Source organism: Ostrea edulis, chromosome 7 (genome assembly GCF_947568905.1).
Source record: "Ostrea edulis chromosome 7, xbOstEdul1.1, whole genome shotgun sequence".
Lineage (NCBI taxonomy): Eukaryota > Metazoa > Mollusca > Bivalvia > Ostreida > Ostreidae > Ostrea > Ostrea edulis.
This window is the reverse complement of record NC_079170.1, coordinates 55,890,386-55,912,623: the sequence shown is the minus strand read 5'-3', so window position 1 is coordinate 55,912,623 and position 22,238 is coordinate 55,890,386. Positions and strand designations below refer to the sequence as shown.

At 35.7% G+C, this 22,238-nt stretch overlaps 1 protein-coding gene across 2 annotated transcripts in view; it reads right to left on the bottom strand.

Moving 5' to 3' along the window:
* LOC125653308 (neuroglian-like) overlaps positions 1-10,783 on the bottom strand; it is a 135,278-nt gene extending 124,495 nt beyond the window's left edge. The window contains exons 1-2 of one of the 2 annotated variants that reach the window (XM_048882717.2): positions 10,651-10,783; positions 1,695-1,816 (exon numbers count right to left, since the gene is read on the bottom strand). In XM_048882717.2, coding sequence (XP_048738674.2) covers positions 1,695-1,705 — 11 coding nt within the window. In that variant the 5' untranslated portion in view covers positions 1,706-1,816; positions 10,651-10,783. The remainder of the gene's footprint in view (positions 1-1,694; positions 1,817-10,650) is intronic. The other variant, XM_048882718.2, reaches the window with a different exon arrangement.
* Positions 10,784-22,238: the final 11,455 nt, after the last annotated feature.

Here is a 22,238-nt window from a genome sequence, read left to right as displayed (position 1 = left end):
GACCTCAATATGACAAATTTAGATAGGACATTCTCATGATTCTGATAAAAATAACTACAGGAAGACTTGATAAAACAGACTCCGATCTTATTATTTTTTTTTTTTTTAGATAAACGAATAACAAAAACCTCATACTTGGAATTTAATTTAATCACCCCTATAGGTGAACAGGACTCATGGCACATGCATATATTTTTCATTAAAATGCGATGTTCGACCTCTAAAGCAGTTGTTTGACTCCGAGTTTCTTAAAAAATCATAAAAGAAAAATCCGGATAGAAACAGTTGTTGAAATCGGTCGTTCCTGTAAGCGTTTGTATGATTCAGAGTGCAAGTTTAAGAAAAATGAATAGCGCATCACCATATGAAACGGATATGATACGATCATAGTTTGTAAATCACCACTCGCTAAAATTTTCAAGCATCCACTATTTTTACTCGCTATTTTTCAAATGTACTCGCATTTTGCGAGTATTTCTCGCTAATTTCGAGCCCTGCTTACTATTGTAAAATATATTTAGTAATGGCTATGGTACATCCTGGCTGAATTATGGAATTATGACTCCCCCCCCTCCCTCTCCCCCCTATATGAACATTTGATTGCACCACTGATGGGACTTGGGGGGGGGGGGGGGGGGGGGGGATAGGACTCTCAATCGACAATTGATCATTTTTTTAAATTACATAATTCAAATCATAACAATTTCATTAGCCAATCAATGCTCAAAGCAATTCCCTACTTCGGTATTTGAAATTCTAGGATAGCATCACTTTCAAATAATTCATCAAGGCAAAGGCTTAGCGGTTAATAAGCAGTTTTATTGTACTTCTAAACTCGTTTGTTCCAAAACAGATGGGATTTTAGAAATGCTGTTATTCTAAAAAAAAAAAACAAAAAAAAACAACAATTCTTACTTATGTTAATCAGTATATATATGTAGTAGTGATGTAGAAGTATATTAGGAGGTTAACCAAGATCTCTCTTCATGTGATTTCTATCTATGTAATTATTCATTGCCTATACATATGCTTTGTTCTCTGTACATGATAAATCATGGTTACTTACCCACACTGGTTGTTCTTCTGGTTAGACTATTGTCTAGATCGAGATATAAGGAAATTCTGGTGATCTGAGGGCTCGATCATTATAAACATGCACTCAGATTGTCCACTTTAGCTGCTTATTGTGATATGAGTGAAGATTTAAACATGTCCCCTCCCAGACATACCCAACTTACAATTCTAACTTATTGTTTGTTATAATCTAAATGCACACAATGCCTATAAGATGTCATTGGAGCAAAATGACCAGAAGAAAAGGAGCTTTTTAAAGATGCTTTCCTTTTTTTAAGGTTCTGGTCCTAACCTTTCAGTCCTCATGAAAAGATACTATTTATATCATGTATAGCAAATTATCAAATTAGGAATTAGTAGTTACAGATAAAAATCAAAATGGTTATATGACAAATCCATATACCTTACAATGGTAAACAAAAAACAGAAGATGGAAAAAACCTCACACATTAAGCCTTCAACCACTAGGTTAAAAGGTGGTATGTCATCTTCTTATAGAATAAAACCTAACCATGCATGGCATACATAATTCAATTTATACTGTTTTGGTTACATGGTCAGATATCACTGAGCAAATTGTCAAATCAATACAGTCATTTAAAAATATAATTTATACTCACATGTATCTCATACAGTGTTGGTGATCTCCCTGTAGACATCAACAAATGGTTTCACCTTAACATATACACAGGACCACAGATTCCAGAAAATGGTTGACTGCTCAATATCTTGAGTGTAGGCACTGAGGATAAAATCAATAAATTCCCATGATGGCAGAATTCACTGTTTTTGTGATGGTAAATGTCATGTGCATGATGCTGTCGGTTGACCTAGATTGTAATATGTCATAAACTACATGTTTATAGTAAAGAAATTGGGCAACCTGAGAAATTTATAGGATCAACCCATACTGAGTAATTAATTCCTTAATGTTTATCAGTCAATTAAAATACAATGATTTCATTTCATTGCTTGCATATGTTAAGAACAAAATATTTTGTCCTAAATGAAGTGATAATTTATTTTTATGTTAATTATTGAACACCGCATTTCTGTTTACTCATTTAAAGATCTATGAAATATAAAAAAAATCACAGCTCAACCCTGAAATTCAAAATCCAAACTGTAGTTTACATGAAATATACAATAATTAAATACATTTGTATTTCATTGCTCATAATCATAGTGAAGTATTTATCAATTTGGAATATCAGTTCTTGTGTGGTTTCAGAAAAATAGGCATGTTTGGAAGGAGCTGATCATTTCATGTGGATATCACTTAACAAGAGGCCCACAGGCCTTATCGGTCACCTGAGTACTAGTGAAAAGTATCACTAGTCCCAAGACTTATTTCAGCTGTGGGGAGCCAGGTCATCTTGTTAGAAATTGTGCACAGAAAGCAAAGGGACCTAACTCTGACAGTGAAAGGGTGGAGGGTCAATCATTGACCCACCAGATGAGCTTTGTAGATCTGTCTACATTTATGGGGTAGTCAGTGTTCGTGCAAGCCAAGGAGTAACTGGAGGGAGAGCATTGAGAATTTTTAGTGACAGTGAATGGTGTGTTGGTGGAAGCAACAGTTGCTGAGATCACTCTAGTGTTTTCAAGTGTGTACCGGGCTATGAAACATCAAGTGTGTACCAGGCTATGAAACATCAAGTGTGTACCGGGCTATGCAACATCAAGTGTGTACCGGGCTATGCAACATCAACCACAGATACTGAATTTACACACAAGTAAACTTGGCTGGTGAGGATGCTGGAATGACAGCTGCTTATCTTGGGAGAACTAGACATTACTATTGGGGTTGAAATCTACCAGAATCAAGTTTATGCGAGTGACCTTGCAGATTCCATGCTGCTAGGTATAGATTTTTAAACATGCCACTGTGTGATTCTTGGTAGTACTGGGAGAGAAATACAATTCAGAGAAGGGAACTGACAGATAATGGCAACAGACACTAGAAATGGAGTTAAAGCCATGTCTATGTGCAGAGTACCCTTAACACCCCACAGTGTCTGATTGTGCTTTGGACTCTGAAGTTAGTGATTTTATTGTAGAACCAGTGATGAACTTTCCAACGGGAGTTGTAGTTTCTCAAGCATACAACAGTACTGAAAAGTCAGGGAAACTGCATTTTGAACCTGTCAGGAGACACCTGTGTGGTTAAGAAAGGCAAATTGTTAGGCACAGCAACGCCTGCTGATGAAGTTTGGGCCTAATTCAAAGAATGTTACTTCTTCCAAAGATGGACCAAGCTACCAGCATCTCGTGGAATTGATACAGAATGTCTAGATGTGTGCACCACCAGACCTGGTTGAGGAAGCTGTAGACTTAGTAAAGGAATTTTCCAACATTTTTCCCAAGCAGTGATCGGGATTTAGATAATTTTACAGCAATCCAGCACTCAATTGATACTGGGGATGCAAGACCCATCAAGCAGAGGATGAGAAGGACACCAACCGCCTTCCAGAATGATGAGGCACATTTAGAAAAAATGCTAGCGGCTAGCATGATTCAACTTTCATCATCAGATTAGGCCTCAACGCCTGTGCTAGTTCACAAAAACGATGGCTAACTTTGATGGTGTCAATTATCATGCACTCAATAAAGTGACAGTGAAAGCTGCACATCCCTTACCTTTTACTGAGGAGTGCTTGGCAACCAGTGGTTGTCAAAATTAGATAAAACTTCAGCCTACTGTATGTGGTTTGGTCTTTGCAATGCATCAGTGACTTTTGCATTTAAGTTATAAACCTAGTGCTTCATCAACTTAATTGGAAAATTGTTTTACCTTTTTAAAAAAGATGACAACTTTGTACTTGAGGCTACAACGCTAACCTCTGAGAAGTGTTCAATCGATTCCAGCAGTATCATTTGAAGTTTAAGCCCTGAAATGAGAACTGTTTAAGCAAAGTGTGGAGTAACTGAGCAGTAGAGTGAGCCCGAAAGGATCTGAGATGCGACAGCAATACATAGGAATAGCAAAGCAGTGGAACAATTCTTAGGAATGCCAATTATCATGAAAGCTATATTCCTGGGATTTCCAAGGTTGCAGAGCCTGTGTAAGCCTTGACTGATAAGTTGTTCCATTGGGGTGAACAGGAACAAGATGCCTTTGACAATATGTAACCCCTCGGTAATTGCAATCCCAGTGTCAAATGGAAGATTCCTATTAGACACAGCAGAATGGTGAAGAATGCACAATTAGATCAGGGCATAGCTGCCAACTCACCCAATTATGTTGGGTTACGCCCAATTTTTTACCCATAACCCGATTTTTTTTATGACCCAGCGGGTCATACGAGTACACCCGATTTTCGTCAAACCCGAAAATCTCTCAATTTTGTATATTAGTTCACACAATTTCCAGTTTGCAACACAAGCTTGGATCTATGTAAACAATGCCAATTGCTATGTACATTACAGGTAAGTTATCAAAGTAAGTGTTAACAATTATTGGTGAGTTGTTTTGACAAATTGGGGTTTGAAGTCATTATGTAAAATGGCTTCCACCAGGAAGAGATCAGTAGGGCCAGCAGACAACAAGTCTGGAGAACCCACAGGGGATTGTCTTCTGGATTGCAGGAAATAAAAAACATGAATCACATTTGAAGTCGTTTTGATAAAGACGATGACACATTTTGGTAATAAATACATCATTTAAATTACACCTCTGCAAGTAGTATCATCAATACGGATATACAAATACTGGACCTGAGGACAGCATAATTACATTGTGTAACTCACACTTGTCTATTGTGTCTGGAGCTAAATATTATCTGACAAAACATGCAATCATGTAAACAAGAGGCCGATGGGCTACATTGTTCACCTGAGTCACCTTGGCCCATATTTAAAGATTTTCTCTATATATTTGCATCTAAAACTTTTATCCCTATTGTGGACCCAACCTACTCCCAGGGGGCCCAAGGTTTTTACACACTTGAATCTGCACTATGTCAGGAAGCTTTCATGTAAATGTAAACTTCTCTGGCCTAATGGTTCTTGAGAAGAAGATTTTTAAGGATTTTCTCTATATATTTGTACATAAAACTTCGATCCCCTATTGGGGATGGGGGGGGGGGGGGGGGCATGATTTTAACAAACTTGAATCTGCACTATTTCAGGAAGCTTTCATGTAAATTTGTACATTCCTGGCCATGTGGTTCTTGAGAAGATTTTCAAAGATTTTCTCTATATAATTGTATGTACAACTTTGATCGCCTATTGTGGTCCCATCCTACCCCCGAATGGCATGATTTTAACAAACTTGAATCTGCAATATGTCAGGAAGTTTTCATGTAAATTTGTACTTTCCTAGCCTAGTGGTTCTTGAGAAGACGATTTCTAAAGATTTTTCCTTCATATTTGATCCCCTAGCTACTGTCGCCCCATCCTACCCCCGGGGGCCATGATTTTAACAAATTTGAATCTGCAATATATCAGGAAGCTTTCATGTAAATTTCAGCTCCTTGAGAAGAAGATTTTTAAAAGCAGAAAAGTAATTCTGGTACCCAAGGAATGGTAGGGTTGTCACATACGGTTCCAAACAAATTTCTGGTGGGGTCGGTTTAGGATATTTAATTTGGGTTCGGGTATTTCGGTTCGGGTCTAAATAGCTATGTTAAAATCAACAAGAGGCCCACAGGCCTTATTGGTCACCTGAATACTAGTGAAAAAATATCACTACTTCCATGGGCTATGAAATCTAGAAAAAATTTCCTGTTCTGAATATCTAAGCTAAATTCACATAAACACTATATAACAAGTTTGGCCCCGCCCTGGGGTCAGAACCCCTATCCTGGGATCATGAAATTTACAATTGTGGTAGAGGCCTTCCTTCTCTACATCACCATGCATTTAGCTTTTCTTACATGTGTGTGGTTCTTGAGAAGAAGATTTTTGGAAATTGGTCAAATTTTGGCAGTTTTTGCCCCGCCCCTAAGGCCCCAGGGGTGCAGGAATCCTGAAATTTACAATTTATGTTCCCTTTGTTCCAAATATGTTTCTTACCAAATATGAAAAGAATTGGAATGATAGTTATCAAGAAAAAGTTAAAAATGTCTATTGTTCACACATTTAATAACTGACCATTTTGGCCCCACCCTGATACCAAAACCCCTACCCCTGGGATCATCAAAACTACCTGTTCTTTCTAAATATCTATTTACTTTCAATTTAGTATCAATAGCACTAAAGAAGATGTTATTTAAGTGTTTTACACATAAATTTATGTCCCCCTTGTCCGAATGATGATTCATACCAAATTTGAAAACAATTTAAGAAGAAGTTAAAAATGTTCAATTGTTCACGCACGACAGACAACGACATACGAAAACCAATTACTTGAAGATGTGACCTCTTGTTTAGACTTCATCTCCATACTAGAAGCATTGCCACTTCTACTTGTTTCCATTCCATGCTTTCAATATAAATGTTTTGTCATAGATGATGTTGATCCTTTGGCGTATTTTAAATCCTACATACTGTCATTGTTTTAATAAATCAAGCCACACTTTAGATTTTGACACCATGTTGTTCTAATAAGGCCAACAAAAAATGAGTACTGTAGTACAATATACGCCCGTCGGACAGTGAAATTCAACCTGGAAGCATATTATGCATTCTGAATTGATACAACACATATTCTGAATAGAAAAGCCTTGTGGGTACTGGGGACCTATTCTAACCCGGATTCCCAACGGATGATTCAAAGGGAGACTACCAGAGGAATCCCATGAGCCCTTGCGTTTGCTTGTACCCAAATCATTGCATTCAAGAAGTGATGCGTTTAGGGCATGATATACCTACAATGTAGCTCTGTTCATCAAACAAAAGAACTAAGAGGATTCTAACAGTGGAGGATGACAAGCAATTTATGGGGCTATCTACTCACATGTGGAATTTCTGCCAAGAACAAAATTGGACCATTACCAAACTGGGTAGACCTAAAGTCCTACCAGGTCAGCTATCCGATGGAAAAGGTTCATATAGACTTCTTGGGACCATTACCAAAGACAGTAAAGAACAAGAGTACCGCAATATACAATATACGCCCGTCGGACAGTGAAATTCAACAAAAGGTACAATATACGCCCGTCGGACAGTGAAATTCAACAAACGGTACAATATACGCCCGTCGGACAGTGAAATTCAACCTGGAAGCATATTATGCACTCTGAATTGATACAACACACATTCTGAATAGAAAAGCCTTAAAGTGGGGCATGGAACACCAATCCATCTGACATATAAATGGATTATGTATTTCTCTGAGAGTGAGGTTGTGACAAAATGTCGGTGCAATATCTATCTATGATGATAAAAAGTCCAGGAAACCATTTGATCTACTTTTAGCTCTAAAGTAGGTCTTTTATGGTGCACCAATTAAGTTGAAATGTGAACTGATTATGTATTTCTCTGAGAGGGGGGTTGTGACTAAATTTCAGAGCAATACCTGTGACCATACCAAAAAAAAATCTGGAAAACTGTTTGACCTACTTCTACCCCTAAAGTACAGTAGGCCAAAGTGCGCCAATCCAGCTGAAATGTTAACTGCACTTGTCTTCCTCCGAGAGGAAGCCTTTGACTAAATATAAGGGCAATATCTATCCGTAATGAAAAAAAGCCCGGAAAACTGTTTGACCCATTTTTTCCAAAAAGTAGGTCAGGGATGGACCAATCCAACTGAAATGCAAACTGAAATTATATTCCTCTGAGAGGAAGCCTTTAACTAAATATCAGGGCAATATCTCTATCCGTAATGAAAAAAAAGCCAGGAAAACTTTGACCTATTTTTTCCAAAAAGTAGGTCAATCATCCAAACACTTACTTGAATGACCAATTTCAACAAAAATTCAAAATCAAATAAATGCTTTAAAGGTCAAACATTGCATTAAACTGGAACCCCTATTGACCTCACTTTGTTTGTGTGTAGAGCTTATGTTGCCTGTTGTTTTGTACATAATGTCATCTGTAAATAAATATTTCTTATCATTTTGCTGTATAAAATCATGCATTAGAATTTCAACAGAAAAACAATTACTTCAGGGACCTCATTATTCTTGAATTCATTAACTTATGATATTTTATCACTCAAAATAAAACCGAACCAAAAAAAAACAAACGAAAACCGAGTCCCTGATTTCTCTCCTGAACCAAATTGAAAACTGTCTGAACCCAGGGATTTTTTTAAGGATCTGTAAGGGGGCTGAAATAAGGCCCCATTCCCAATGCTAAAAAACAGGTATTTTCCCCAATTTTTGCTTTAAAATTCCCAAACAATGACAGAAATAAAATTTTACATGCACGTCTACGAATGAATTCCAGTTCATTAAAGTATCATTTATTCACAATAAATATTGTCGACAGTCCTTTATGCTTATGTGGTGAAGTAGAAGACGGCAAACATTATCTCTTAGAATGTCCATTGTACCATCAACTCAGGGCCAGGTATCTTTTAAATCTAACACAATTGTGTAACATTAACACAAACACTCTGCTTTTTGGAAATTCACACTTATCAGTATCTGAAAACATAACTATATTTCAATCAGTACATAAATTTATTATTAAGTAAAAGATTTGCTGCACCCTATAAAACCTGATATATTAGCAATACTTTCGCTTGCATTCTAATATTTCCCTTTTGTATATGTTCTAAATGATGTTGAAATGTTCACACAACCCCATCACACATTATCATCACCATTGTTTTATCATTATTTTGTATGTACATGTAAATGACGAATCGCATATGTATGTTATTGCCATAACCATAACATGATTCTGATTTATTAATGTAAAATAGGAGACGGATTTATATAAGTGCTGGCACTTGTTTCCGAATCCTGTTAATTTTGCATCTGTTTGTATGTTTCATGTAATGCTTCATTTAATAAATATAGTTTGAACCAAATAAAAGCAGAGTTGTTCATAAATCATCGGAGGCCCACAGATTACAATTTTTGCTTCAAAATTGTTAAGTAAACCTAATTTTTTGACGTCTGCTTATTTAAACGAGGTAGACGTTGACCTAAATGTAAGTCAGAAGGAGTCCATTATTCCTTAATGCATTGGTTTAGTTATCTCCCTAGGTTTGGTTTGGTTTCCTTTTATCCATGGAACATTTTTCCCAATTTCATGCAAATGTTGCTATTTTTCCCAACTGGAAAGGCCCAGGCCCTTGAAATCAAGACCTTTAAAAAAAACCCTGGTGGAACCATGACAGCCTTACTACAGAAGTTGATAGGGCTGAAACGATTCACCAAAATATCGATACTGTTCAATATACACGCTCAATTCAATGTTCGATTCATTGCCTCAATATTCGGTTCAATATGTTTATTACAAACAGGTTCAGTAAAATACACCAGGTTCAGCCTGTACTTATCATTTTTACCTACATGAGGGACAAAATAGCGTCGAATAACTTTCAGACTGTTGTTTGCCTTGAGTCTTACAAAAATAATGATGAACTTTATCAGTTTAAACTACAGAGCCAAACAGCATCTTACTGTTTGGCAATTTAGAAACATTTTGCTTTCAAAATTATGAATGTGAATCTTGGTAATTAAATTTTTCTTCAATGTTATTAATGGTCTTTTCTGTAAATGGTATCATATTGAAAGTATTGAATTGTGGCACAAGTATTGCAATATGTATCATATCATGAAGGGGGCGTATCGTTTCAGCCCTAAAAGTTGACCAAATATACAATACATAGTTACATGTTACCATACTTACACTAACAGCAATACCATCAACATATCGCAGTAACCTATCAGAGCTCAGCAAAAATTTCCAGAACTGAATTATAACATTTATAAGAGACTGTCCTGAGATCTGGTGTAAGCGCCTGAGTAGCTGCAGAGCTCTCTGAGAAAATATTATAGAGCTACAGATCCACCCCTTATAAAAACCTTCAATTTACGGACACAAAAAGCTGCGTATGGTTGAGGCCTCATATCGTTGTATTCTTGTATTGCCGTCTCATAAATTTAGTATATAAAAAATTTCCAACATATTATCCTACGATACTTGCATTCAAGCATACCGAACATTCTTACATTAAAGCTCCATACGACCCGAAAACTCGCAGCTCTTAATGATTTAGTTCGTTGACGTAGCAATACAAGAATAAACGATATGAGGCCTCAACTATGCGCATTTATTTGTGTTCCGTAAATCGAAGGTTTTTATCAGGGTGGAACTGTAGCTCTGATCTGTCCCAATATTTTCTCAGAGAGGTACAGTGTTGCAGCTAGCATCAGAGTGCTAACCCATAAAGATGCTAATAAAGATGCTAGGATAATGAGATATATGCTCCCCTACATACATTATAAAAAAAAAAGGGGCACCAGAGTTGAATCTCGGACCAGTCCTGTTTACTTACTGTTTATTTACAACCAAAAAAATATGTTGTCATGGTAACCAGGACACCGTACACCATGTGAATAGTGACATTAAAAATAATACCGAGGCCTATCTTAACTGATTTGGCCTGCAATATCAGAAATGTGTTGAATTATTAAGACTACTTCATTCAGACTGAATATTTAATGTGATACTCACGTTTACCTTACCACAGTCATTCACCATCCAAATGATCATGATGCTGAAAAGAAGCCATCGATTTCAGATAGTATACATCATACATCAATAACATAGTCTAACCGTTATTCTGAGGATCACGATCCCGACTATTAAATATGAAATATTTCGCGGCACAAAGACAATGTTAAATTCATTATGAATGATTGTAATTCATACTTATAAAAGATTTTTTATTATCATTTAAGAATGATTTGAAGATATTTATTTCAATATCTATTATAGACTAATAGAATATATATATATATATATATATATATATATATATATATATATATATATACATGCCGAGAAATCCCCAACCAAAATCGACAGTGTAGGAGAACCGTTAGAAATTAGTGACCCGCAGTTTAGATAAGTGATGGCTACTCTGTCCGTGCAGCAGGGGGTCAGTGTTACCATGGTTTTATTACCTCAAATTCTTGTCGCTGAGCTTATCTCAAAATTCTGCTGCCTAAATGCACACTTTCAAGGATTGTTCAGATAGAGGATACAATGACAAAAAGAATTAAGAAAAAACCCAAAAGGTTTGGAGAATGGGAAGAGACTATCAACTCTAAGTATGAGCCAAAAAAAACAAGAGGAAATTTTTTATTAATCTATATATGTATTTTATAACACGTATATAAATATTACTAACTTTTCTATATACTTTCATTATACTAGAATGAATCAAACTAAATAATAAGAGATCATAAACTTAATTATACTTAGTATGATATATTTACAAAAAATAAAGTAACGCCGGCTTAACATTCATTCTAGAATGATTATAAGTAAACAATTATACAGTAGAGCTGAAGGATCTAAAAGTACAAAAGTTAACTAGGGGATAACTTGGAAGCATTTCTAAACGCCTCTTCATATTTTCTCCTCCTCATTCTTCTCGCCGTACATTTCAAATCTTCAAAAGCTTTGACAGGTCTTGGTTTTCGTCCCTGATGTTGAACTTCAATTATCGGTGCATTGGTATTATTTTGCTCCTATTTTGAAATAAAACATTGTTTAGCATTTGACAGAAACATAAAATTAATATATTAATATAATAGGTCTCTGATTTGACAAAAAATTATTATTTGCATATTATTCGAGAAAGTTACAGATTTTGTTGATACATGCACAATGCACACTTCAAATTATAGACTAGAGAGCACAAGTAGAATTTTCAGTAGTAGTCGAAGTACTCAAAATCATCTTGTGAATATTTGATCCGCCACCTCGGATATAACATTTTTAGTTATATAAGGTTCTACTAATTAAAGACAACAGATCTCGAGAATATCTATGTGATATACATTGATAAGGATAATATACAATGAGGAATAAGAATCGGGTTTTACCTGAGTTTGCCGAATTCGAAGTGGGCGCGGATCTAGTAAGCTTGCAGGGTTACCAGCAGTGGAAACGTCTGGGATATCTTGCGCCTCAACAGACAATTCACGGTGTGCTTGTAACACTGGTGGTGTACGTTTCGGTTTAAGATTATTGAGAATATAATCCACACTAAAATTAATTTTTAACTATGAACAATACATGCCGCGCCGTTTGTAATTTCCCACCAATTCTTGCTTAATTACGGAAAGAGATCATTGGAACTGGGTGGGTAGGACTGAAATGTTTGTGGTTGAAAAATGTTAAAACAGAGACATAAATACCATTATTTACATCTCTGGTTGAAATGATTCATTAAAATGATATCATTAGTGTATAATCATGTTTATGATGATTTAAAGAAATAAACAAATATGCCAAGTCCAATGAAGGAGTTTTGCATTTTCGTTAAATAGCATTATTTCTATTCTCGAAATCGATGTCACTGAATCCATGAACAAACAAAAACTAAGTTATTTCCTCCCCTATCACAATGTACAAACACTTTTATATTGCATTTTTCTATCGCTAAATTATCATTGATGGAATTTAGCATTTTACTTAAAGATGGGTTGTTGTTTTTTAAGGTTAATTCGTAGAGATTTTGTTTCCATGTGATATGTAAATAAATGGTAAAAGGGAGAGTAGGACTAAAAATTTTAAAATGTATAACATTAGTCAAATAAAATACGCAAGTCCTTAGACCTAACGCAGATTGAGAATGTTGTGTTTAGTTTCAAACAGAGTGACCTAGATAAGACAGAAAGTCGTCGAAAACATAACGGTAAATTTATTCTATGGCGATGGCCACCGCGGTCGCTATACAGCTTGAAGTTAATTAGCCTGTAATGGGGTTTTATTGAAGCCAGGGAGTTTACACGATATTCAGACTGCTAAGGTTTTCTTGGCATGTATATATATATATAGCTTATACGGTACCAATTTTGATGCACTAGATGCGCATTTCGACACAATAATGTCTCTTCAGTGATGCTCAACCGAAATGTTTGAAATCCGAAATAACAATGAAGTTTTAGAGCTATTATAGCTAAAAACAGCGTGCCAAAAAAGGGGGAGTCAAATTCGTCTAAGGATAAGAGCTATGCGTGAGGGAGATAATCCTTAATTTTGAAATGAATTTCTAAATTTTATAACAGTAATTAAATATACATCCGTATTTTCAAGCTAGTAACGAAGTACTTAGCTACTGGACTGTAGAGACCCTCGGGGACTAACAGTCCACCAGCAGAGGCCTCGACCCAGGGGTCATAATGTAAAACTTATACGGTACCAATTTTGATGCACCAGATGCGCATTTCGACATATATATATATATATATATATACCATTTTCGACAATTTTAAAGAACAGATCTAGGGATGGGTGGGCGGTGGGTGTTAAGTACTAGCCTATGTAGTGGAGTGCACAATATATCAAATGCGTGCACGGTGCAGTTACGCGTTATGGAGTATCCTATGGTACTCATCGTACGGAGTATGGAGTTGCGGGACTCTCGGAGACAAATAACGTCCTCTGTACTGATCACAGGGGGACAGTTTTGGACGCACGTCTTAGCACACTTATCGCCCTGCTGTCCGGGCAACCATGCTACATTGCCAAGTTCCGAGCCAGTGTGAACGCACTCAGGCTAGTTCGACAAAAAGCATCTTGAAGCAGACCTTGTCTAAGTGTATGGCTTATAAATGAGACCCACAAGCCGATTTGCCTTGTTCACTTGACAGAAAACTCGAGTTTGTAGTGAACTAGAATAAATCTTTTACAATCTCGGAGATATCCCGCTTCACGACATCATCACAGTCGTGCTTCTTCATGCAGTATGTATGGTGGGGATTATTGTCACCCAAATGGAGTGCGTGGCACTTGTCCGCATTGAATCGGAAGTTGCCATGTGTTCGCCCATGTCACGAGACTGTCCAGGTCTGATTGGACCTGTGATATGAATTTAACTCATCTTTGTCCACACGAGCGAAAATGTTGGTGTCATCAGTATATATCTTGCACTGCAATTTCACAATACTTGGTAAGTCATTGATATACACCACAAACAAAACGGGCCCTAAACATCTGCCTTGTGGCACTCCGCTCGTTACAGGTGGCTGTCTTTGACACGTACCCTGGCCCTCTGTATCCTGCCAATCAGAAAGTCATGAATCCATTTCAGCACGCGAAGATGGGACACGCTCTCACTGAAACACTTTGGAGAAAAGTAGATTGATGGCATCTACTGAAACACCCGTAACTAGACATTCACTCCATTTGTCCAGTGTTCCAAGTACGCGATCGCTTCAATCATAAAAAAAACCGACATATTTTAACAAAAGACAAATGACTGATTTATCCTAATGACAGAACTCGGATGAACCGACAAACGACAGTGCATATTGGAAAAGGTGCATAATTACTTCTGACATAATGATAAAATAATGATAATATGCAATTAATGATATATACAATTCTATATACACACACATCCGATTCAGGTATACGTAGGGTGTGTACTTACAATGACTTTGAATTTAGATGTAACCTTTTCAAGAAACAACTAAATTCTGAATTAAAATATTATTCCCTTTGTCATTCAAATATACCCCATTCCATCTGAATAAAAGTAACAATTTTGCCTAATCTCCTTATGAATATTGTACATAATGTCCACCCTGTAACTTGACAAAATTTCAAAGGTTAACTTTAAAAAAATCCCCTTTTCTCCCCCTTTTTAAAAAAACCCAAAACAACCAACAACAAAAAACCCACGCTAGCTTCGCCTGCTCAAATATCCGAAATAAATGTTTACAAATTTACAAACAAAGGAATAGATGCCGTCAACATAAGCAACATTCTTCGTCATAAAAGGGTAAATTCAGTCGTGTATTCCAACTTATTTCAAGTTCAAGTCTGCACCCTGTATTTCCTACAGCTTTACTTCTACTATTGCATCCAAACTTTTTTAATTATAAACAAACTTTGCAGTACCTAGATATAGACCATCTTATACTTAATCAACCTACGTGTTCTTTTTCTTCATCTTCTTTCAACTATAGTCCAGCTGGACATGTCATTACTGGTGATGTTGATATAGTTGAAAATGAGGACCTCAAATCACTTATTCCAAAAGGTCCTAAATACAGAGAACCTCGGTCTTTTAATTGGTGACAGAACTTCATCTCTATTATGAATTCTCTCGAAGATTATGCCAGACGATGGGCTAAATATGAAAAAGAAGAACTTGATACATGGTCAGAATGGGTTAAGCATATGAGGACTATTAAAATCCTGCATCAGACATATGAAAACAAAAGTACGTACCATCTATCCTTTTGTGTTTTGTAAACCAGAAGTGATAAAAGAATTAGATAGGTTACATGACGCAAATGTTTTGGTTCCAGCTGACAAAGCTAGTAACAACATTGCCTTTGTTTGTAAGGCTCATTATTACAACTGTATTTTAAACGAACTTGGCATTAATTCCACTTTTGGTAATCGTACTTATACTCCAACTGTCCTTTCAAAACAGGAAAGTTTTCAAAACCATGCTTCAGTTTTAGACACATTTAATACCCCAGTCAATGGGTCGAATGAATATGAGTTACCGTTCCTACAATGGGTTCCTAAACTACATAAAAACCCTTACAAACAAAGATACATTGCTGGATCCAGTAAGTGCTCTACCAAGCCCCTATTTTTGCCCTTCACGAAAATATTAACAGCTATGAAGGAGAAACTTCAAACTTTCTGTGCGGCTACATTTGCCAGAAGTGGTGTTAATCAAATGTGGATTCTAAAAAATTCTAAAGAACTTTTAGTAAACTTGAAATCGCAAAACTTTTCCCAAATCAACAACATCAAAACCTATGACTTTTCAACACTATACACGACCATTCCTCACGATGAATTAAAGAATACACTTTTTGACATCGTAGACAGTTGCTTCTTCAACAAAAATGGAACACGCAAATGTTCATATCTAGTGATCAGTCATCCAAAAACTTGCTTTTTAAACACCACTCTGATTCCACGCACAGGTACTCTGAAGTTGAAATAAAAAATATGCTAGAGTTCCTCATTGACAATATCTTCGTGGTCTTTGGTGATCAGGTCTTCCAACAGTCTGTTGAAATCCCCATGGGCACGAATTGTGCTTCTTTGTTAGCTGACCTCTTTCTATATTCATATGAAGCAGAATTTATTCAAAAACTTCTACGTGAGAAGAAAAGATCTCTCGCTGCGGCCTTCAATTCGACATTTAGATATATCAATGACGTTTTGTCTATTAATAACAATATGTCGATTTGATATATCCCTGTGATCTCGAAATAAAGGACACCACAGGGTCGTCCACCTCTGCTTCATACTTAGATATTTTATTGAAAGTAGACATTAACGGCAAACTGACAACTCAACTGTATGACAAACGGGATGATTTCAGCTTCTCCATCGTCAACTTCCCATATTTATGTAGCAATATTCCATTATCACCTGCATATGGTGTTTATATATCTCAACTGATTCGATATGCAAGAGCTTGTTCTGCGTAAAGTCAATTTTTAAATCGAGGTAAGCTAACTGACAAACAAGTTGATGGTACAGGGGTTTCAACAGTCTCGACTGAAGTCAGCATTTCGCAAATTTTATGGTCGTTATAGCGATCTAGTTCGTCAATACAACCTCGCATTGGGTCAAATTCTGTCTGGTGTGTTTCATACCGATTGTTAAGCCGTTCTTGGCACACTAATTTTGACTGCGGATAACTCCGTTTACCTGATCCGGATATAGGGCTCACGGCGGGTGTGACCGGTCAACAGGGGATGCTTACTCCTCCTAGGCACCTGATCCCACCCCTGGTGTGTCCAGGGGTCCGTGTTTGCCCAACTTATCTATTTTGTATTGTTTATAGGAGTTATGAGATTGATCACTATCGAGCGCCAAATTAACATAAACTCAAATAATTGAAGATATCTTCAATTATTTGAAGATAGCATCAATTCATTTGATGCGCGCAACAATTTAATTAAAGATCTCTTCAAATAATTAATGATATCTTCAATTCTAAATTATTGCGCGCATTAAATGTATTGATGATAGCATTAATTCTTCTGCTGAATTGATGCTCGCTTTAATTGAATTAATGATCTCTTCAAATGAATTAATGATATCAACAATTGAATTGATGCGCGCTACAATTCAATTAAAGAGAGCAATAATTGATATAATGTGTGCATTAAATCAATTGATGAGACCAATAATTGAATTAATGCGCGCATTAACTCATTTGATGAGAGCAATAATGGATTTAATGCGCGCATTAATTCAATTATTGCTCTCTTCAATTGAATTAATGATATCTTTAATTCATTTGAAGAGAGCAATAATTCTTTTAGAGAGAGCAACTAAATAATCAAAGATATCTTCAATTCAACATATCCGCAATTGAATTAATGATCTCTTTAATTGAATTGTTGCTCTCTTTAAAAGAATTGATGCGCGCATTAATTCCTTATACAAAAGCATTGTAAATAATTAAAGATATCTTCAATTGAATTAAAGAAATCATTAAATTATTTATACCGAGCTCTAAATCAATTATTGCGAGCAATATTTCTACGAAATTGATGCTCTCATCAATTGAATTGAAGAGAGCAATAATTGAATTAATGCGCGCATTAAATCAATTATTGCTCTCATTAATTCAATTGATGCGCGCATTAATTCAATTGATGAGAGCAATAATTGAATCGAAGCGCGCATTAATTCATTTGATGAGAGCAATAATTGATTTAATGCGCGCATTAATTCAATTAAAGAGAGCAATAATTGAATTGATGATATCTTCAAATAATTGAAGATATCTTAAATTATCTGAGTTTATGTTAATTGGGCGCTCCATAGATCACTGTTCGTTATCTTCACCTTGCATATATATATATGCTTTGGCGGTTCTAAGCAAGTTTTCTTTTTTTTTTTTAAATGATAGTAAGTAAATCCGTAGTTTATCGATGCTTGATTTTGATCCTACAGAAGATTGTATCTTGCTTAACGAGAATTTTTCACTCATATGGAGACGTCACCAAGACCGGTGAAGGACTTCAAATTTAGGCCTATGCTCGGCGCTTACGGCCATTGAGCAGTGAGGGTTCTTTAGCGTGCCACACCTACTGTGACACGGGTCATCCGTTTTTAAGGTCATCTCCGAGGACCCGTGACATTCACACCTGGTGCCGAGCGTTTGGCGATGGAACTGTCACTACCAGTGGCGGATTTAGAGGGGGCGCAGCCCCCCCCCCCCCCCCCCCATTAAAATTTTCAAATTTAAGGTAAATCGCGGTATCTTGTTTCGGAAAATGTACTAATCGATAAAAGAAGCAATAATTTCTTCCACTCCCGGAGAAATAATTGACAAAATCCTTTGATTTCTTGAATTACTTTGTTAAGAGAACCTAATTTTTTTCCAAATACCCCTTAAAATTTGGGTCATTTTATTAATATCACCTTATTAAAATGATAGAAAATAGTACAAATGACTTAATAGGAGAAATATTTCAAGCCCAATAAAATCTGTAAAATCCAGGAGCTTCCGGGTTCTTCGCCCCCTGGACAAAAATTGCCATTACAAAAACATTCGCAATACTGAGTTTCAAATTTAGAAATTATGAACGACCGTTCATTTTGTCTTTGGTCAACTATTTGGCATGTCGGATTACAATTGCATTGTAAATCATTATCTAATTTTCGATACGGAGATAGATCATTTATGTTACATAAGGAACATTTAATTTGGAGCTCCAGGTGACTTCTTAATTATCAAGGTTTATTTACTGTATATATAGATATAACATAACTAATGCATGCAATTATCCAAAAATTGATTTTAAATTCATTTGAATTAAAGATATCGTTCATTCAATTCATGTGCGCAAACATCATTAAAAAGTCCTTCATCTTTCATCTATGCAATTATTACGGTATTTGTGATTCCCCGCGCTTGAGCGGGGTTTCATCTAAATATATATATATATATATATATATATAGAGAGAGAGAGAGAGAGAGAGAGAGAGAGAGAGAGAGAGAGTTGTTTGAATTCCGTATTCTTCATTTGTTTTATTGGGACCTCCTTACTGTCAAATGAAACAATGTATGATTTAAGGTCATGAATATATGTGTCGAGATCTTCTAAAATGTCCATACATATGCTACAGACCACTATGTTTTGTTTCTGACTGAAATTACCAACTTGTAATATCACTTGTTTAGCCATTCTACCACTAAATAGACCCCCCCCCCCCCCCCCCCCCCCGAACCTTTCAATTCACTTTATTCTATCAGCGTTGGCTAAGTTTGTTGTATAGTTCTGTTTTCATCACTGTCAGTTGTATAGCGGTGTCTATTACAGCATTGATTTCAACATTTTCAATCCTTATAGGACTATATATTGATTTTCTGTGTTTTGGTTCTTTGTACAGATCACGTTGTTTGACCTTGGCCTTTACAGATTGGATTTCCACTTCAGTATTTTAAATTAATGTCACTGACCTTAAAGGGACATGGAAACGATTTGAACTGAAAATTTCCAAATTTTATTTTTTCATTTTTGATGTTTAGAATGCTTAACTAAGGTATTTCTAATGGTTAGCAAAAATATGGATGTCAGTTGTCAAGGTACGTGGGAGATACAGAGCTCAGAATTCTTTGTTATGTAAACAAGGCTCGTGCCATCTTTTTTTTTTTTTTTTTTTTACATAGGTTGAATATACTAGTAAAAGTTTCGTTGAAAGCAGATTTTTTTCAATTTACAAGTTAATTCTGAATAAAGAATTGTGAGCTCTGTATCTCACTTGTAACACAAAGGTTGGTTGACCATTACAAATACTTTAGTAAGCATTGAAAACAGTAAAAATGGGGGGGGGGGGATGAAATTTTAAAATTTTCAGCTCAAATCGTGTCTATGCCTCTTTAAAATTCACCTTACGAGGGTACCTTTATGTTTCTACTGTATAGGTAGACGAGTGCCCTACTTCCCCAACCTCTGGAAGTTAAATTTTCTGCTGACCTACTTTGAGGTGATGGTGACCTGTTTCTTGACCCTGGACATCCTCGAGTGAAATGACCCTCTTGTCCACAATCGTAGCATATATTTGACTTTGTTAAACTTCTAGTGGGAGATGTACTATTCGACCAAGTTGCACGATAAGGGGATGACTCGTTACTGTTCGATCTTGATTTTTGAATGGTGTTGGCCTAATGACACTCAAAACTTCTCGAATTGCTGATTTCGTCTGTTTTCTTTCTTCTTAAATCTAAACTTGACATTGATAGTTTTCTTTTGCTGCTTTCTTGTGCTCCGTAAAGTGCTCTAACTTCTGGGGGGTTTTCTTGTCAGCACAGTGACTTGCCGAATTGTTTAAAATATCATTTCTATGAGTCTCAGATTGGTTATTGCGCTTTTAGGAATTGCATGGCTTCATCTAGTGTTGTTGGATTTTTATCCAATGCAGTTATTAAAAGCCGCCTGTTTGTTTGAACAACCCTTCAAAAACGCATCACTGTTTCAGTCTGTACACAGTGATCAAGGGTATCCGGATACCTATCAGAAGCCATTTCTCTATTTTCTCTGCCAAATCTTCGAGAGTTTTCGTCACCATTCTGATGTAAATCTTGTAATTGATGCCTAATTTTTCAAATCAAACCCCTCATTCATATTTTGCACCACAGTAGGAAAATGAATTTGATTATATATATTGCTTTTTACATCATTTGTAGATTTTACAACATTGTTTTTTAATAGAAAATTGACATCTTGTTTTACTGTCACATAATGTGGATAGGAACAATCGAATTTCTTTTCGTATGCCTTAACAGCCTTTTTAAGCATATAATACTCACATAACAGATTGTTCTTTTTAAAAACCTTGTTTGAAAAATACAAAATGTCGTACATTTCTCCCGACTCATCAAAAATATCTCTGGCGTATAAGATACCGCTCTGTATCCAATGTTTAAAACACAAAGGGTTTGAATTATATTGAAAAATTGTATTGCTCCATAAAAATTCACTTAGAAATTCATCTCTCTTTAAACTATCAATGGTTTTTTGCTTTTTACATCTATTGAATGCGGAAAGGACATTTCCGTAAAACTGAGGAAGATCTAACATTTCAAACAAATTTGATTGATTAAATTTATACTCATTAGTCTTAATTATATCAAATACAGAAATATTATGTTGTTGTAAAATATTACCTAGCGTTCTATATGTAACACTTTTTTAATCTATCATTCTGCTTTTTCATGAGGCTTTTGCAGCATAGAATTTGCTTTCAACATCAACAATTCCAATACCCCCATATTCAACCTTACCAATCAAAGAATTTCTCTTAATCCTATCCCCTTTTTTCCAAATAAAGTTATATACAAGTTTTGAAACGTTTTTGAAAAAGTCATCATCTGGGTTTTGTAAGATAGAAGCATTATATAGTATTTTAGAGAAAGCTAAAGTATTTACTATTGTGCATTTCCCGAACATTGTCAGATTTCGTCTTTTCCACACACTAAGTATTTTTTCAAGTTTGCATAGCCAGTTTTTTTTCCCCGTACCATTCAATTTTATCATGTCCTGGGTAGATACCAAGAGATTTTATACAGGTTTTCGTGATTTTGACGCCATTTATGTATTGTTCATTGACATACGTATTTACAAATGAACCCGTTAATAAACATTCAGTTTTTTCTAAATTAAGATTAGGTCCGGCAACTTTCGAAAATGCTGAAATTATTTTCAATATTTTTGATAAAGAGTTTATATCTGGTAACAAATTCGTGCAGTCGTCTGCGTGTTGAACACTTTTTATGCTATTATTGTTATTATTATTTTTCTGAAATGAAAGCCCTTTGATAACATTGTCGTTTCTTATCTGAATAGCTAAAATTTCTAATACAAAAATGAATAATAATACAGATACAGGACATCCTTGGCGAATTCCTCTTTGCATTGTACATGGTTTTGAGATCCACCCATTATTTTTTTTATTTTAAACATAGGTTTATTGTAAAGTGTTTTTATCATTCTATGGATTTTGATCCAAAGTTAATTTTTTCTAAAGTTTTAAACATAAAATTATATTCAACTGAAAGCTTTTTCAAAATCAAGGAAGAGTAATATTCC